The sequence below is a fragment of the Mobula birostris genome, chromosome 7, assembly GCF_030028105.1.
Source record: "Mobula birostris isolate sMobBir1 chromosome 7, sMobBir1.hap1, whole genome shotgun sequence".
Taxonomy (NCBI): domain Eukaryota; kingdom Metazoa; phylum Chordata; class Chondrichthyes; order Myliobatiformes; family Myliobatidae; genus Mobula; species Mobula birostris.
In genome coordinates, this window is record NC_092376.1 from 34,303,790 (window position 1) to 34,322,912 (window position 19,123).

Here is a 19,123-nt window from a genome sequence, read left to right on the forward strand (position 1 = left end):
AGAAATTGTACTTTGAACTTCGAACTTCGTTTGACCATTAACTTTCATTTATACTCACTATCTGGTTTACATTGTATGTATTTGGTTAAAAGAGGAGCAGAACGCTAGGTATAGACTCCATAATAAAGTATCGAGTTCGTGAAGTGAATTCAGAACAGCCTGAATGTGGATTCAGATATACTAAGGGGAGCTAATCTGTTGAGGAAAATGTATTAGGCTCAAGTGTAATCGTTATCTGTATGAACAAATAATACCGGCTCTTAAAAGGCAGTTATCGTTTCGCAGAACTGAATCCAGTAAAAGCGCAATCATTACTGTGGTTTATACGTATATGTGTAGGTATTCGGTACCCTCGTTGTTTTTTGTAGTGGGAGTGGGCAAACTGTAGGACTGTGATTAATTAGCGGCGGTGGTTCCATCTGAAGTGAACGACAAAGCGTTGTTCTCCGTAATCTCGCTGCACTTTAACTGGGTGTTGTACTGTGTCTGTCAGTGCTGTTCCTCCTCCGAGCTGAGCCGTTCCATAAAAGCTCCTTGTTCTTGACCAGTGCTACTTCAGCGCCGCGAAGGTGACAGAGCAAAGATGAAGCTTTTATTTTTAAGCCTCTTCAGCCTGTTTGTCTTAACGTCCTTTGACCAAGTCGAATCATCGTACTATGACAAAATATTGATGCATAGTCGTATACGAGCAAAGAAAAAGGGGTAAGAGAGAATTAAATTTCATCTGAAAATATAAATTGGAAAGGCATGAATTTAGAATAATCATACAAAAAGTTATTTACTTGTAGCAAACAATTTAAAGTGTTAAAATAATTTTCGTTAATATTTTGAAATTGATTTTTAAATCCTGTTAATCAATACCGGTTTAATCACTGACCGTTTCATTGTTCTATTTGCAGACCTAATATGTGCGCCCTTCAGCAAGTTGTCGGCACTAAAAAGAAGTATTTCAGTACTTGCAGAAACTGGTATCGCAAGTCCATCTGCGGCAAAAAAACGTGAGTGCACTTCCGATGTTCAAGCAAACAATTCCCAGCCAGAAGCCACTTCCATTTGGCGGAGTGCAAACTGTTTGAAGTATAGAATGAGTTGCTATGATTTCAAGGAACGAGTATTAACAGAGCCCTTTGGGTCAAAATTTGTCGCATTAAACATCAAAGCATTTTATTTTCTGAGAGGGTACCTTTCAGAAAGGGTACATAAATTAACCAGTAGACAGTGCATTTACAACAATTGGGAAACGGGTGTAACCCATATAAAAGTTATTCGACTTACTATTGTCATAATAGTTGAAATACTGAAGTCATGTAAATTGCACTGTAACCAAACTGCATTGTTCAGAGGGGACCATACATGTATAGCTTGCTACTTGGCTCTGGGATGGTGTAAGTGGAGGAGCGAGACCCCAACCGCGGTTCCGACGAGGTTGCAGAGAGCTGCGAGGCTGATCGGCGTTTACTATAATGCTGGCGATGTTGGGAGGACTGGGCGGTTGAATTATAAAGTGCGATTAAATCAACTGGGACAATTTTCTTTGCGGGAAAGGAGTCTGTAAAGTATACCTTACAGATGTACAGAAAATCACGACGGGCAGTGGCAGTCTTTTTCCTCCCAGGATAGGGTTTCCAAAAATTAAAAAAAAAGCATAGGTTTAAGGTGAGGAGGAGAGGTGGAAAGGACACCGGAGGGGCAAGATTTGTCTATATGCAACAGTATGAACTTAGAAAGTTGTCTTGATTGGCATGGAGAAATTGGGCCAAAAGGCTTGTTTCCTTGCCATGTAACTCTATATTAAGATGTAAGAACAAGCAGAACTTTAATTCAGAAAGACTTAAGAGTGATGTTGCCACCAATAAGAAAAGGCTACATACTAAAGAAACCAGGTAGCTGGAAGAAAATCAGGGTTTGGTCCAGGAGGAGAGATCTTAAAGGAGAAGCAATTCCAGATGCCCCATCCAAGGGTTGATAGCACAATCAGCAACAGCAGAATAAAGGTAGAAACACAAGACCTAGAATGAAACAAGATTACACAGATGCAGAAATCTTGAAACTGTTTAAAAGTTTAAACTTCAGGAATTGAGGTCCAGTTCCAAATGCCCCTACAATTACCCTGGAGTATCCCCTAAATTCATTGTCAGCAGGGTAATGCTTTTGTTAATTTGTACGAAAGTACTTGCTTTGTTCAGGTCCTTATGCCTTTGCTCAGATTGGTTATTATTCTTCCCAATCGCAAATGAGTTTGCCAAGCCCAATAAGCACCCTGACAAAACATCTGCTTCTATTAAGTAATATTAACCAGAACAGCAATCAACCTGTAATCTGGCAAGCAATCTGCATGTCATCAATATCAGGGGCTAACATTCTACTTTGATGTCACTCAAAGAGTTAATCAAACTAAATCAAAATAAAGTAACTACAAGCGGAATAATATTGCTATACCCTATGTAGAGGCACAGGTCCCATATCAAAACAATTGTACAAGTGAAAATCCTAAAGATATTTGTGAGGTAATAGTAACCTTTTGGGAATCCTAGGAATCCCTGTACCATTATCAATTATTCTGAGATGACAAAGACAATTTGAAAAGAAATATAATGAAAACACATAAAATACTTTTGTTCTGTGTGTTAAGTGAATTGATGTAGAATGTATTCATGATGTTAAACCTCAAGGAATGGATTCAACCAAAGATTACCTATTTTAAGATCGGTAGCCAACAAATAATAGTCAACTATCCATTTGTGTGATATATCACTTGAACAGCCTTGCTTTGGATGAGATGAAATTTATTGAAGGTGGAAGATGGCTAGACGGATTTTAAAATGATGAATCTGGAATAGACAATAATATGGATGAGCTTTTGGTTACAAATGTTCCCAGTCAATGTGAGAATTGGTGGGACATTGGCTCGTAGAGCTGCTGCTAGATTCGATCCTGACCTCTAGTGCTGACATGGTGAAGTTTTTACATTCCCCCTACGACTGTGTGGGTTTGCTCTAAGAGATCCAGCTTCCTCTCACAGTTGGCATTTCCTAATATAAATTGCCTAATGTGGGTCTGTGATAGAATCTGAGGGAAATAGATGGGAATATGTGGTGACTGGAGTATTGTGAAAACTAATGGGTAATGGGATTATTCTGAAAGTCAATATACATAGATTACATTGGCTAAAATGGCCATCTTCTATCTCATAAAGAAATACGGAAAGTAGACAAAGGTGAGCAATGGATGCAACCAATATAATAGAAAAAGATAAATAAGTTCATTTAAAATAAATAGCTTAATATTGCACAAATATTGTTTAATCAACAGAATTTGTTATCATGCATTAGCTTGGTGTATGTATCATTAAGAATGCATTATCACTTAGCACTGTACCTTATTCTCATACCATCACTGAACTACAGGTTCATTCCTGTTCCAAACCTGAGGGAAGTATTGTGACATTCCCCAAAACAAAAAAAAAGGCATGATATCTCCTAGTTCGCCATCACATGCAATTTAAATCTAAATCTCTGTCTAATCATTCAATCTACATATTTGCAAAATGCATTTAAACCAATAGGCACCAATTTTGTCACACTGGATTACTTAAAACTGATAGCAAGTAATTGCATAAATTGCATTTCTGCACTTTATTGGCAACTCCTCAGAGAAAGCTGAGCATTCAGAATTTTCAGAGCACCTTTCATTTTTCAGCCGCTTTTGTATGTACTTGATCTTAAACACAATTTGGGTAGAGGAACAGTCAAGAGCTGAGCAGCACTGGAAGGCATGTGAGTGAGGAATATTTGAAATGCATTTGCCAAGCTACATGTAGCATATAGAAGGTGACGTTTTACTCTGTTGGCTGTGACGTAAATCTGGCTTAAATAAGGACATGAAAGAGAAATAAAAGTTACTATCTACAATGATTTCAGGAGGAATAGAGATGCAAGAAAGACAGAGGGGGTCGACGGGGTACATTATTGATCAAGGATAATATCATGGTTGCATAGTTCTATAATTTGCACTTGAAGTAACATAAAAAAACTACAACAAACAATGTGGTTGCAATAGAGAGTGTGCAGACAGGTTGTTGACTGGAATGGAGGGCTGTGGTTATAAGAAATTAGTCAAGCTGAGTTGATTCTCAGGCTGTAGGAGGCTGAGGAGTGAACTTATAGAGGTCTACAAAATTGAGAGACATAGATAGTATAGCTGATCTGAGTCTTTTCCTGAGAGTAGGGAAGTACAGTATGTAACTAGAGGGCACAGGATTAAGGTGAGGGGGTGACATTTACAGGAGAACTGAGGGGTATATTTTTCACTCAGCTGCTAGTTATCTGTAACAAGCTGTGAGAGGAGGTGATAGAGTGAGTTACAACTACAAGGTTTAAAGCCATTTGGACAGGTACTTGGATATGAAAGGCACAGAGGGGTAGGGGTCCAATGTGACCAGATGTGATTTGTGCAGACAGCATCACAACTGGCACAGTTGAGGTGGGCTAAAAGGGCCAGTTTCTGTGCTGGGTGATTCCCCCATTCTATATGAATATAATAGTACTGAGTGGCCTCCATAGACCCCAAAATATTGAGATTAGTGTAGCTAATCTAAAGAAGATGTCAAAACATCTAATAATAACACCATTGATTACAGAGATTGCAGATACTAATAACGACTGGAAAGAAATTGTAAGGAAGGACAAGGAGGATTATACACCAGAACTTTTTTATCAGTTTATTTCTGGTTCAGAAACAAAGGAATATATAAAAAAAAACACATCTTAATAGAATAAAATGGCTATGGTCCTATTACATGTCCAACTGTTCCACTGCAGAATCAGAATCCTAGTAGAAACAGATCTATTATCACTGACATGTGTCATGAAATTTGTTGTTTTGCAGTAGCATTACAGTACCGTACATAAAGTGTACTATAAATTACAATAGAAATATTTAAAAATAAAGAAATAATGCACAAAAATGCAAAATAGCAACATAGTGTTCAGGGGTTCATAGTTTTCCATCTAATAGTGGAGAAGGAGAAGCCATTCCTGAGAGTGCCACTGAACACTGAAACTGTGTGTGTGTGTGTGTGTGTGCGCGTGTGGACTCCTGCATCTTCCCCCTGATGACAGCAGCGAGAAGAGGCCATGTCCTGGATGGTGGGCTCCTTAATGATGGACGCTGCCTTTTTCAAGCATCGCCTTTTGCAGATGTCCTGGATGGTGGGAGGATAGTGCCCATGATGGAGCCTGCTAAGTTTCCAATCCTCTGCAGCTATTTCTGATCATGTGCGGTGGCCCCTTCATACCAGACGGTGATGCGACCAGTTAGTGTAGTCTCCACGGTACGTGCTACCGGTTCAGGTCATACATTCCAAATCATATGAAATAAGGCATTTATAAAGTGTTAAAAAGTGGCTGTACATCTAAAGTAATAGCAATCATAATAAAATTAGATTTAACGTAACTTTGGAAAGGAACAAAGAAAAGGCAGTGGTGAAAATATCCAGCCGGAGGAGAGCCACACTCGTGATCTTTGGGAGTGGATCTAACACACGTGCACAGGAAACAAAGATTAGCTACAAAAAAAAAAGAGCAAATGAGCAATGGAAAGATCTCAAGGTGGGCAAAGAGCGAATCCAAAACAAGCACATTCTCATAAGGTGGAAAATATTAGCACATAAAACTAGAGCTCTCCAGACAGCAAAGGTAAGGGGTATTATGAACAAATTAGAGAGATTACTGACAAATATCAGGCAAAGAATACAATGGGAAAACATACTGAGCAAACTGAAAAAGAGAAGAAATACATGAAGAGCTATGTGGGAATGTTTGGAATAAGTAGCACATTACAAAATGGAAACAAACATTGTTTTATAAGTATACACACAGTTAAAATTGTGACTAGTTAAGGTCAAAAACATAAATCTTCCTGTGAAAGCAGATTCAGGGAGCATGGTGCTCCTCCTTCCCTTTCTTCCCTCTCCTATCAGATTTCTCCTCCTCCAGCACTTTATCTCTTTCACCAATCCACTTCCCAGCTCTTTACTTCAGCCCCTCCCCCTCTCCCGGTTTCACCTATCACCTACCACCTTATGCTTCTTCCTGCCCTCCCCTCCCTCCCCTCCCTCCCCTCCCCTTCTTGCTCTGGCTTCTCATCTATTTTCCAGATCTGACGAAGTGTCTCAGCCTGAAACGTTGACAGTTTCTACAATCCCAAAGATGCTGCCTGACCTGCTGAGTTCCTCCAGTATTTTGTGTGTTTTGCCTTGGATTTCCAGCAACTGCAGATTTTCTCATGCTTGTGTTTCAGAAGACATGACTGAGGGTATGAATTCTATGCATCTGTTCTTCAGGAAAGAAGAGAATGTTTAATGGTGTGATGGCAGAGAAGGGAATAGGAAATTAAGTAAGGTGTAAATAATTAAAAACTGGAGGCCAGATAGATTGGGATCACTCAAAGTTAACAATTCAGCCCAACAGAGGAATGCATCTAAGATTAGTAGAGGATGTAATGATGAAAGTGGCAGAAACTCTGATCACGACTTTTCATACTACTTTGGGTATTTCGGTGTTTCCAGAGGACAGGTGGATTGCAAATTATTACATGACATTCCACAAAATGGAGAGAGACATAAAGTCATTAACTATGTGCTAATTTGTTTAAATGAATAACAACAAAATCACTGCATCATTTTTTTTTATTGGGAACCATGTATTAAAAAAACAAGCATTACTTCATTAAAGACAAGCTCACCTGATAACTTGATTGAGTTTTCAATGAGGTAACAAAGAATGTTAGTAAAAATGGAGTCACAGTCTAAATATGAATCTTCAAATGCCATATGATAAAGTACTATAAAACATTCAGTCACTGTAGCATAGAGAAGAATCCATTTAAGGTAATATCCATTTAAAGCACAAGTGCTTCAGTGGAATCTCAAACATCTGCTACCATGGGTCATAGGAGGAAGATTCAAAGGAGTTTCGAAGGTCTCCCAGCATTATGTCCTGCAACAAACTGCCCAGGGACTTGTGAGGTGCTTTGTTAGAGGAGGAGTTTTGACTTCTTGGAGCAAATTTTCTGCCGCTTCTCAGGATGACAACGTTTATCCACCTTTCCCACAGCTTTGCAATTGTCTTTACTTAGATGAGCCAGGTGATGGTAAGAAGTAGTCTAGAAGGTGGCCTTGGAGACCAAGGTTGCTTAGGGTCTTTCTCCAAGGCTATGAGGAGATTGTCGGGTATACTGGTAAATTGGGGAAGAAAAAAACCTTCGCAAGCACACAGACGAGATGTGTGAACTGTGATAGAGTTCTGATGGAATGTCTTCAACCTGAAGCCTTAACTTTGGCTCTCTTTCTACAATTGCTGCTTGATCTGCTGATTGTTTCCAGCATTTTCTGATTCATTTCATTTCAGGTTTCTGGCATCTGCAGGCTTTTTTTTGATTTTTCACAAGTTGTATTAAATTAATGATGAGAAGAAGAGTGCGATGCAATTCACACATGTAATTGTGTATCATGGTGTTGATGAGTTAACTTAGAAAACACAGAGACGGGGCATGTAATGCTCAGTGAGAAGAACATTCAGAAGTCAATTGCTCCTACAGGGGTTCTATACATCTCTAGGTTTCTGGTAGTAACACTTATCCTTCAATAGTAATATAGTACCTTTCAATGAATAACAAAACTAATTAAAGTGAATACAATCTCCATGAGACTTTTAAAGAAGCCTAAAGAGACAATAATATCACCTTGGCAATATGAAAGTTTCAAACATTTCTGTAAAATTTGATTTTCCTGTTTCTAAAGATAAATGAAATACCTTGATAACAAAATGCTTTAAAGCTTTGGTTCTTAAGAGATTTGCAGTACCAGATTTGAATATAGTGGTGGATGTTTAGCAAACGTCTGATCTTGGAGCATTGCATCCAGAATTCACACGATCAAGTCCCTGTGGTGTTTGCTGTGCAAAAAAACTATCTGAGGTTAACCAAACTCACGCACAAGTGTCTTCCATTCCTAAGAACTGGAGTGGAGTCAAGTCATCCTCACTCCTGAGGAACTGTCCAAGAAGAAGATCATCAGTGTCATTAAAAAAAATAGACTCATGTGAAATCTGGACTTAGTTAAGCTTTTGACATTAAATACTGCTACAACGGGAAATCAACTTCCAAGCAAATACTATTTCAACGCATGATATTTGTAGTTAAATGTAAATTGCAACAGATGTTGGAAAGCTAAATTAAAAATGGAGATTGGTGGAAGTTGTCAACAGTCAAGTGTCATTTGTAGAGGGAACAGATGAGGTTCAACATTTTGAGTGTATCCTTCATCAGATGTCTCCAGGTTATCTGTTTTGTTTGTGAAACATTTAGAAGAATCTTTCTTGTGAAGGTAATCAGGAAGATAACCTACTCAGGAAATAATCTTGCCAAGTTTATTCTTACTAAATTGGCTCCTTACTTTCTGGTCTACTGGTAAGTTTGACTTGTGGTTGATAAGGAAACTCCTGTCCTGAGAGAAGTAAGATGTTTACATTGCAATGATAAAATAAGTTAGTTTGATGCATTATGTCACATATTTATATAAGCAGTTTTCCAACCATTGACTTCGGTTGCTCACCAATGTTTCCTTCAGAATTGTATCTGGGCACAAGATCTGTATTGACCTTTGCTGAGACAATGATCTGCTTGCTGCCACTCACTCAAACATATGGATTTGGTCTTACAGATCATGATTTTGTGACTCCTTCTCTGCATAAGTTTTTACTAAACGAAAATGTGCACCTTACTGAAAATAATATCACCTCCCAAATTTCCTGCTGTCTTGTAAAACCGGCTGGAATGTAGGCTTGCTTCTCCAGATGGCTTCCTTCCAAAATAGTCAAGGCAGTTTCCAGAGGTCTGAGTGCAGCAAATAACCACTCCTGCTGGGAACAGGTGGCCTACAAAGTAGTTAAACATGTTTTCTTTCTTTGCAGATATATAACTTTATTGCATTTATTGCAATATCCTATTAATCCAATTGATATAATCCAGATTATACACAAGGGTACTAACAATCTACTTCAAATTCAAATCCCATATTGGAATACATCTATACATAGTGTTTGCATGGAAAGTGGCCCTGGAGTTTTGAGGTTGGAAAAGACATTTACCAATCTTTTGCTCATTAACTTAACAGTTAAAAAAAAATTAAAGCATAATGAACATGGATTTCTCAACCTTCTGGTAGTGGCCCTCCCCCTTCTCTGTTCCCCATCCCCTTTACCCTCTCTCACTGTATCTCCTTGCCTGCCCATTGCTTCCCTCTGGTTCTCCCTCTCAAGCCTTCTGTCCTGTGCTATCAGATTCCTCCTTCTCCAGTCCTCTATCTCTTTCACCAATCAACTTCCCAGCTCTTTACTTCACCCCTCCCCCTCCCAGTTTCACCGATCACATTGCGTTCCTTCCTCCCCTCTCCCCACCTTCTAACTCTGACTCCTCGTCTTTTTTTCTCCAGTCCTGCCGAGGGGTCTTGGCACGAAACGTCAGCTGTACTCTTTTCTATAGATGCTGCCTGGCCTGCTGAGTTCCTCCAGAATTTTGCATGTGTTGCTTGGATTTCCAGCATCTGCAGATTTTCTCTTGTTTGTGAAAGCATTACGCTGTTGCTTTTAATTATATATTTGAGTATAATAGCTTCATGGAACTAACATTATCAAATCACAAATTGTGAATGGAATTCAGTAATTTGATTCAGTACGCTGAATAGTCATAACAATCTGAGAACTTATTCCCCAAGCTAGGGGGGCCTAAAACTACAGTCATGAATTTAAGTTGAGAAAGGAAATGGTTAAATAGGACCCAAGAGGTAGGTATTTTGCATATACAGTGATGGGTATATGTGGAACAAGCTGCCAGAAAGTGGCAAACTGCAGTGGATAGGTTCATGGAGAGGGACGTTTTAGAGGAATATAGGTCAAATGCAGGTAAATGGGAGTAACTCAGAAAGACACACTGGATGAGGGGCATTTTCTGTGTTGTATATCTCTATGGCACTGAACATTCTACTTGGACTTTTTTACACATAGCTTTTAATTCATAATACATGTTATTACGCATTAAAGTCCTCTCTTAAAAATGGAATCTTAGAATCATAGAAAACGTACAGCACAATACAGACCCTTCCGCCCACAAAGCTGTGTCGAACATGTTCTGGAATCTACAAAGATAAGTGGGCATGTGTTATAGAATAATATCACATCAGTCAAAAGTCATGACATAAAAACTGCTTTCCTTCCTCTTCCACATTGTTCTCGAGATGAAGTGGGTTTCCACCCAGTGTTCTAGTGTCCTCCCTCATCTGAAAAATGTGCTGTTTAGTAGGTTAATTGACCACAGTAGATTACTGCTGATGTAGATGACTGATAGAACAATTTGGATAATGGGAGTGGGGATGCAGATCAATGGGCTTGTTAGAGAAAATTGTTCGCTTGTAAAATAATTGAGGAAATGGGATTGCAGTGATGTCCTCTTTTTATGCCTTAGATAATGATTCTCAATGCTTTTAGAGTTTGCTAGATAGGTGAGTATCTTTAGAGAACAATTTTAAGCATTGTAATATCATCTGTTTTCATTCAATATCATTAGCTGAATACTGATGATCATTCTGTGTTGGAAACTAGAGTTCTTTCACAAACCACAGTGTGACCATCTAGCAAAGTCATTGAACAGTTTTGCAGATATAAGTACGAGGCTTAATGTAAGTTTAATATCCCTTTGCAAATTTCAGCTCACTGCAGTATGTGCCTTCATTTTGTAGTTAATTTCTTCCAGTGGAGAGTAGTCACCATCATAATTGACCTTTGTAGACTGTTATCAAAAGGCTAAGTTTGAATTCAGTCCCTATGCAGGTTCTTGACATATCAATGATCCCTTTGTACGCACTGATTTTACTAGACCTGTTTAGTTCCTTCAGCAGTTTGTTTTTCCCAAAGTCTGAATTCAGATCCTTATTTTGGAAATGGAAAAAACATTATGCCTCTGGGCTACTTATTAAAACCAAGTACTCTACAGGGGACAATTTCCCTCCAGACCTCATAAACAATCCCTCTGCTCTCCAGTATTCTCAGCCATAGGAACCTTTCAGGAAACTTTGATCTGTATCCATGGATTTCAGAATAGCAATCTTAGAGATTGCGACCTGAGAACGATCACTATTACTCACAAGTCTAAATGTGCTAATAAAATATAGTCAGGATGAGGGAGGAGAATAAGTAATTATTGTGGTCCCTGTACCATGTGGCCTGTGCAATATGTCACATCCCAATTCCTGTGCCAATATTTTCTTTACTCAAAAGTCAGATGTGGCATATTTACTTCCATAGTTTTCCAAAGAATGCGCTAGTCGAAAAATAAAGCCGAGGCAGGTTATTACGCCCACCTTGCCACAATAACATGAACTATTCAGAATGTGACATGACTGTGAACCTAATCAATGACAGTTTTTAAAAAAAAGCTCAAAGGAGAATCATTTGGTTGTGCATTTTCGCACTGATCTTTTTTTGTGTCATTTTTTTGTTTCTTGCAGCTGCCCTTTTCCATCAGGTTAGCAGCTGTTCTAAATTAGGCATGCGCTCAAGCACATAACAAAAGTAGTCTGATTTCGGTTTGTTGTGCATCACAAACTCCCACCTGAAAAGTATGAGTTTAAATTGCTTCATAGCAACATGACATGAATCATGGACACATGCAAGCAGTCTGTGAACCACTAAAGGTGACCTGTGAATCCTATGGTTGACTTAAATTTCCCATTGTCGTAACCAGACATATCTAATCCATAGATGCTTTGTCTGATAAAATCCTGTCTGGTATTTGGCTGCAGACATAACACACAATATTTACTATATGATTTAAGTGATTCAGTAGCATGACTCAATTGCTTTTTTTCTTTAGAATCACTAATGTAGTCCTTATTTTATTTCTACTACAAAAGAAGGCTGGAACAATCAACAGTGCTGATCAAATCTCTTTGTGCTAATGAGCTTGTTACAGTGAAATCCTAAACTGGTTTTTAGAATATTTTTGCTTGGTAGCATAAAAACGGGAAATCTTACAATATTTATGATTTAGCTGATGCTTATCAACTGAGGGAATTCTTCCTGTAGCTGGATCATTTATTAAGGTCAAGTGCGGCATTCTCAGGCAGTATCTCTTCTGAGGATAACTTCAACAATGGCGCAAAACAGTACAGTTAAGCAAAATAGAAACTCCAATATTAGAATAGGCAATGGTGAGTGGTCTAAAGTAGACTGTTAGCATTTGATAGGTAGTGGGAGCTTGTCTTCCTACTGGAGATCTTGAATTTTATAACAGCCTTACGTTCACCAAGCAATATCAGTGCATAGAACATGTTAAGTCTCAGAATAGAAGGGCATTCTTTTAGAACTGACATGAAGAAGAATTTCTTAAGCCAGAGAGTGATGAATCTGTGGAATTCTTTGCCACAGACAGCTGTGGAGGCCAAGCCTTTATGTATAGTTAAGGCAGAGGTTGATGGATTCTTGATTAGTCAGGCCACGGAGGGATAAGGGAAAAGACAGGAGATTGAGGCCGAGAGGAAAATTGGATCAGCTATGATGAAATGGTGAAGCAGACTCGATGGACCAAATGGCCTAATTCTGCTCCTATACCTTATGGTCTAAGTCAATCGTTCCTTAACGTCAAGCATATTGTTTGTTGCCAGTAAAGCTTTGAACAATATCTATATCCAACTTATCAGATTGATTTTTGGGTTTTCTACATTCATGTTTTAATTTGCTTTTAACTGCAGGACCACCCTGTATGAATGCTGTCCAGGATACATGAGATTTGAAGGACTGCTTGGGTGCCCTGCAGGTAATTATAGTGCTAAATATTTAACTTGGCTCTGCCTCAGAAATGCTTGGCATTAGCTCTCATGTTATATCAAAATATTATGAAACCTTCATAATTCTAACAGATTGTGGTGGGTTGAGGATTAGCTTCTCACAAACACTTGGTTCCAAAATGAATGCCCTTGATCCAATGTAAATGAAATAACAAAAAATAATCTTTTACACTTTACAATGGCCAATGACTCAGTGTAGAACACTTTATTTTGAATGATACTTTCAAAACATCAGCATCCATTTGACTTAATTTAAATGAAGCAGTTCACGAGTAATGTAATTTTAAGGGATTTAGGAAAAAGCATCTAGGATGCTGAATATTATCACTTAGGTTTAATACAAGGCAATCGCCTTTTGCTAAAACAGAATCTTAATGTTTTTCTTAATTTAATAAGTCCAAAGTCGAACAAAGGAAACGTGAGTCCGTAGCCTTGAAAAATGTTGCAAGAATACAGAGAATACAGAGAAAATTTACAAGGTTGTTACCGGGTTGGAACGACCTGAGTTATAAGGAAAGATTGAAGAGGTTAGGACTTTATTCCTCGAAATGCAGAAGACTGAGCGGAGATTTGATAGAGATATACACAATTATGAGGGGTATAGATAGGGTGTGGGCATGTGGCCAAGTGGTTAAGGACTAGCGACCTGAAGGTCGTGAGTTCGAACCCCAGCCGAGGGAATGTGTTGTGTCCTTGAGCAAGGCACTTAATCACACATTGCTCTGCGGTCCTAATGCCTAATGACCGTCCCTTGGACAACACTGGTGTTGTGGAGAGGGGAGACTTGCAGCATGGGCAACTGCTGGTCTTCCATACAACCTTGCCCAGGCCTGCGCCCTGGAGAGTGAAGACTTTCTAGGCGCAGATCCATGGTCTCGCAAGACTAACGGATCCCTTTACTATAGATAGGGTATGTGCATTTTGTGTTGAGGTTGGGTGGGACTACAACTAGAGGTCAGGTTATGGGTTAAGGATGAAAGGTGAAAAGTCTAAGGGGAACATGAGGGGAAATTTCTTCACTCAGAGAGGGTTGTGAGAGTGTGGACCAAGCTTCCAGTGCAAGTGGTGCATGCTAGCTCGATTTCAATGTTTAAAGGAAGTTTGGGTAGGTACATGGATGGTAGGGGTACGGAGGGCTATGGTCCCAGGTCCCAGTGCAGGTTAATGGGAATAGGCAGGTTAAATGGCTTGGCACAGACTAGATGGGCTGAAGGGTCTGTTTCTGTTTGTACTTTTCTATGACTTTAAGAATTATGAAATAACATTGATGACACACTGTCTTCATGTTGTTGGCTCCTCTTTAAAATTGTAGCAGTGTAGCAAATGCTAATTGCACTGTTTACTGGGCTTTAATAGGAAGACATTATGAATGACTAGCACTTGTTAATGCAGGCCTGCACATTATAGGAAGTTGCATTGTGGCTGGAACAAGGACTTTGTAGCTTTGTAGCTGGAGCTTGATATGCAGGAGCTTGAAAAGCCACTAAAAATATGCTATAGATCCCAATTTTTCTCCAAATGTATTGTCTGATTACTATTTTAAAAATGTTATTTTTGACTAAAATGCTTCCCTTTTTAATTGCTTTTACAGCTGCCCCTATTGATCATGTCTATGGTACTTTGAGCATTGTGGCTGCCACAGAAACAAAGAGTTATGCAGATAGATCCAACCTAAGGGAAGAGATCGAAGGACCGGGGACTTACACATTCTTTGCACCAAGTGACGAAGCCTGGAATTTGCTGGAGTTTGTAAGTTCTCTATAAATCATTTCCAAAAGATGGCAGACTCAAAAGGCAATAAAAAAAAACATTGTACTTGTGTGAAGATGGTATTATAAGCTAACCCAGTAGAGACCATTTGAACAGCTGTGGTAATGGTTTAAATTCTACTGCTGGGCTAATAGAACTAATCATTAGATGCACTGAGTAGTCATCCCAACTACACTGGGGCCGCACTGCCTCAAGAAACCCCTCCAAAAATTAAAAGTGGTTCTTTTCAAAACAACGTGCAAATTAACAGAATTAAACCATTCGATTAGGCTGTGAATCAGGAGACTGCTAGCTCAGCATAGAAACTACAAAGCAGTGGCAGTATCTGTGCTGGAGAGATGGAAAGCAAAATTAACCAGGGCAGAGGGAGCAGTGGAGATGATACCGGGGAGAAAAAGGTGTTGGGAAAAAGGGGAATGGAGATGATACCGGGGAGAAAAAGGTGTTGGTGCCTCAGCCTAAATGTTACAGGTTGTCTGTGATTGTCAAAAAGTATGTGGCGCTGTCAATAACTGATTGGAAGGCTTTTTGATTGGATAGTCTTGGTTATTACTTCAATAAGGCTTCACAATAATAAACCTAATTTAGACATTAAATTGTAGATTCCAGGTACAAAAGAACAACTGAGTAACTGACATTTCCTTTTGTTCAATAGGACATACGTGATGCACTGCTAAGCAATGTGAATATTGAACTCCTCAATGCTTTACACTACCACATGGTGAATTACCGCTTATTAACTAAGAATATGAAGAATGGAATGACTGTTCCGTCAATGTACAATGACTTTAAAATTCTCATCAATCATTATACAAATGGGGTAGGTTTGTTGTCATTACTGTTTTACAACTTCTAATTGTGTGAAAATACAGATTGTTTGAACATATTTCATTCCTCTTCAAGTTACTGACTCCCTGATTAAGCTTCATCTAAAGCCCCGGTGCTAATGTTTTTACAATTAGAACTGTTGGCTATCAACCCAGAGGATATCACTTTTTAATCTGCTGCTTTATTTGGTAATAATTTGCCTTCATTTCACGTTGGCAGTTACTGAGATGCTGGCCTGGTGATTCAGATGTAAAGGTGCTCTAGCCAATCATTCACCCCCTCTCTTTTCATCATGGCCAATCACTACACCCCCTCTCATTGCATCATGGCCAATCATTACACCCCTCTCATCGCATCATGGCCAATTATTACACCCCCTCTTATTGCATCATTGCCAATCATTACACCCCTTTTCCTTGCATCATGGCCAATCATTATGCCCCCTCTCATCGCGTCATGGCCAATCATTATGCCCCCTCTCATCGCGTCATGGTCAATCATTACACCCCCCTCTCATCGCCTCATGGCCAATCATTACACCCCCCTCTCATTGTATCATGGCCAATCATTACACCCACCTCTCATTGTATTGTGGCCAATCATTACACCCCTTTCATTGCATCAAACAAGTCAGTGGACAGCATGGAACTAGATTTTATTTTGAGACCTCCCCCCCCCATAACATTTTAAGTTTACTAGCCTTCTTAGTTCCTGGAATGTTTTTCCACAAAGTTCTCATGGAAGAATTCTTTGCATAGAAATCCAGTTGTTGGAGGAAAATGTAGTTAAACTGAAGCAGAAAAGATCCACAAAGATGTTGCCAGGAGTAGAGAGCCAAGAGATTAGTCAGTCCAGGTTTGTATTGCTTCTATAATAGAATGTGTGAGGATCTATAGCAGTCTTTAAAATTATGAGAAACACAAATAATGTAGATGATAACAGGCTTTTCCCCCAGGGTATGGGTGTCCAAAATGAGGTGGCATAGCTTGAGGGTGAGAAGGAAAAGATTAAAAGTACCTGCAGGGCAATTTTTTCCACAAAGAAGGTGATGAGTATAGAATGAGCTGCCAGGGGAAGTGGTTGAGGCTAGTAGAGTAGTAATATTTAAAAAGCTCTTGAAAAGGTACATGGATGAATGGGACTTTGGTGGATGTAGGCCAAACACAGGAAATTGTGACTAGCTTGGTGATGGCCAGCGTGGATTGGTTGGGATGAGGGGCTTGTATCCTTGCTCTATAACTCTATGAGGATATTTTACTCTGCCTCTGCAGTACAATTCCTGCTACTGACTAGGCTTGAGTCTCTCATAACCTCAATCTCTATCTGCATTGAAATTTCAACCTGTAAAGAAAACATTAATGACATCATCAATAACTACTGCCTTTTCAATTTATTATTGGTAACACACTGGCATGACAGCTTGTTATCAAGTGCATAGATAGATTTTACAGACCAGCATTCTTGGAGATAATCTTTGAATACCTGGAGTTTATTCAGAAATGCTGCTCCACCTGGAAGAGCTGTCACATATTTTCCCCTTCATGAAGACTGATGTGCTTTGAACTCAGGCCGGAGTGTGGGGCTGAAGAGGGGGAAAGAAAGGAACAGCCATGAGCAGACTTGATGAGCCAAATGGCCTGATTCTGCTCCTGTGACTTATAATCTTATTATGCTCTCTTACCACAAGATATGGATATATTCACAAAAATTTCCTTTTGATAGTACAGTACTAACAGTTGCTTTTTAGCTGTTTTTTGGAGAAAGTTTACAAGTCTAAACAAAAGCTTACGATTATAATAGGAGTTGAGCTTTTAGGAACTGGATAATAAGGTCTGTGTACAAAGAAAATGATGGTGTTTCTAGAACTTGGGCAGATAGGAAAAAGATGATGCCACAAAGAAAGCCATGGAGGAAAACAGTGGAAAAAATCAATTATTCCTGGGACATACTCTTGCATTTGTAGGGAAAATATATTTGACTTTGTGGTTCCATTGTTTAAAAAGGGTTCTAAGAGTAAACTTGGCAATTATCGGCCTGTGAGTTTGACGTCAGTGGTGGGTAAATTGATGGAAAGTATTCATAGAGATGGTATATATAATTTTCTGGATAGACAGGGTCTGATTAGGAACAGTCAACATGGATTTGTGCGTGGAAGGTTTGACAAATCTAATTGAATTTTTTGATGAGGTTACTAAGAAAGTTGACGAGGGTAAAGCGGTGGATGTTGTCTATATGGACTTCAGTAAGGCCTTTGACAAGGTTCCACACAGCAGGTTATTTAGGAAGGTTCAATGGTTAGGCATTAATATGGCAGTAGTAAAATGGATTCAGCAGTGGCTAGATGGGAGACGCCAGAGTGTAGTGGTGGATAACTGTGTGTCAGATTGGAGGACGGTGTGTAGCGGTGTGCCTCAGGGATCTGTACTGGGTCCAATGTTGTTTGTAATATATATTAATGATATGGATGATGGGGTGGTAAATTGGATTAGTACGTATGCAGATGATACCAAGATAGGTGGTGTTGTGGGTGATGAAGTAGGTTTTCAAAACTTGCAGAGAGATTTAGGACAGTTAGAAGAGTGGGCTGAAAGATGGCAGATGGAGTTTAATGCTGAAATATGTGAGATGCTACATTTTGGTAGAACTAATCAAAATAGGACAAACATGGTAAATGGTAGGGCATTGAAGAATGCAGTAGAACAGAGGGATCTAGGAATAATGGTGCATAGTTCCCTGAAGATGGAATCTCATGTGGATAAGGTGGTGAAGAAAGGTTTTGGTTTGCTGGCCTTTATTAATCAGAGCATTGAGTATAGGAGTTGGGATGTAATGTTGAAATTGTATAAGGCATTGGTAAGGGCAAATCTGGAGTATTGTGTACAGTTCTGGTCACCGAATTATAGGAAAGATGTCAATAAAATTGAGAGAGTACAGAGGAGGCTTACTAAAATGTTGCTTGGGTTTCATCTCCTAAGTTACAGAGAAAGGTTGAACAAGTTAGGTCTTTATTCTTTGGAGCATAGAAGGTGAGGGGGGACTTGATAGAGGTGTTTAAAGTTATGAGGGGGATTGATAGAGTTGACGTGGTTAGAGTTTTTCTATTGAGAGTGGGGGAGATTCAAACAAGAGGACATGAGTTGAGAGTTAAAGGGCAAAAGTTTAGGGGTAACATGAGGGGGAACTTCTTTACTCAGAGAGTGGTAGCTGTGTGGAATGAGCTTCCAGCAGAAGTGGTTGAGGCAGGTCCGATGTTGTCGTTTTAAGTTAAATTGGATCGATATATGGACAGGAAAGGAATGGAGGGTTATGGGCTGAGTGCAGGTCGGTGGGACTAGGATAGGGTAGGAGTTCGGCATGGACTAGAAGGCCTGTTTCCATGCTGTAATTGTTATATGGTTATATGGTTTAAATGAGGAAAAAAAAAACTGCTAAAACAAACTGCTGGAAAATCTCAGCAGTTCAGACAGCATTTGCAGACGCATGCACGGAACTTGATGTCCAAGATCCTTCTGATGAATTATTGGGGCTAGCCAAAGTGTCTTATTTTAAACGTTAACATTATTTCCTTTCCATGGATGCTACCTGATCTGCTAAGTGTTTCCAGCACTTCCCCATTTTTTTAAT

At 39.3% G+C, this 19,123-nt stretch overlaps 1 protein-coding gene across 6 annotated transcripts in view; it reads left to right on the top strand.

The window, feature by feature from the left end:
* The first annotated feature begins 467 nt into the window (after nt 1–467).
* postnb (periostin, osteoblast specific factor b) overlaps nt 468–19,123 on the top strand; it is a 68,750-nt gene continuing 50,094 nt past the window's right edge. For 2 of the 6 annotated variants that reach the window (XM_072262869.1, XM_072262873.1), the window contains exons 1-5: nt 470–702; nt 900–998; nt 12,806–12,870; nt 14,493–14,650; nt 15,327–15,491. In XM_072262869.1, coding sequence (XP_072118970.1) covers nt 584–702; nt 900–998; nt 12,806–12,870; nt 14,493–14,650; nt 15,327–15,491 — 606 coding nt within the window. In that variant the 5' untranslated portion in view covers nt 470–583. Of the gene's footprint in view, nt 703–899; nt 999–12,805; nt 12,871–14,492; nt 14,651–15,326; nt 15,492–19,123 lie in introns of all 6 variants that reach the window. The other 4 variants (XM_072262870.1, XM_072262867.1, XM_072262871.1 and 1 more) reach the window with 4 other exon arrangements.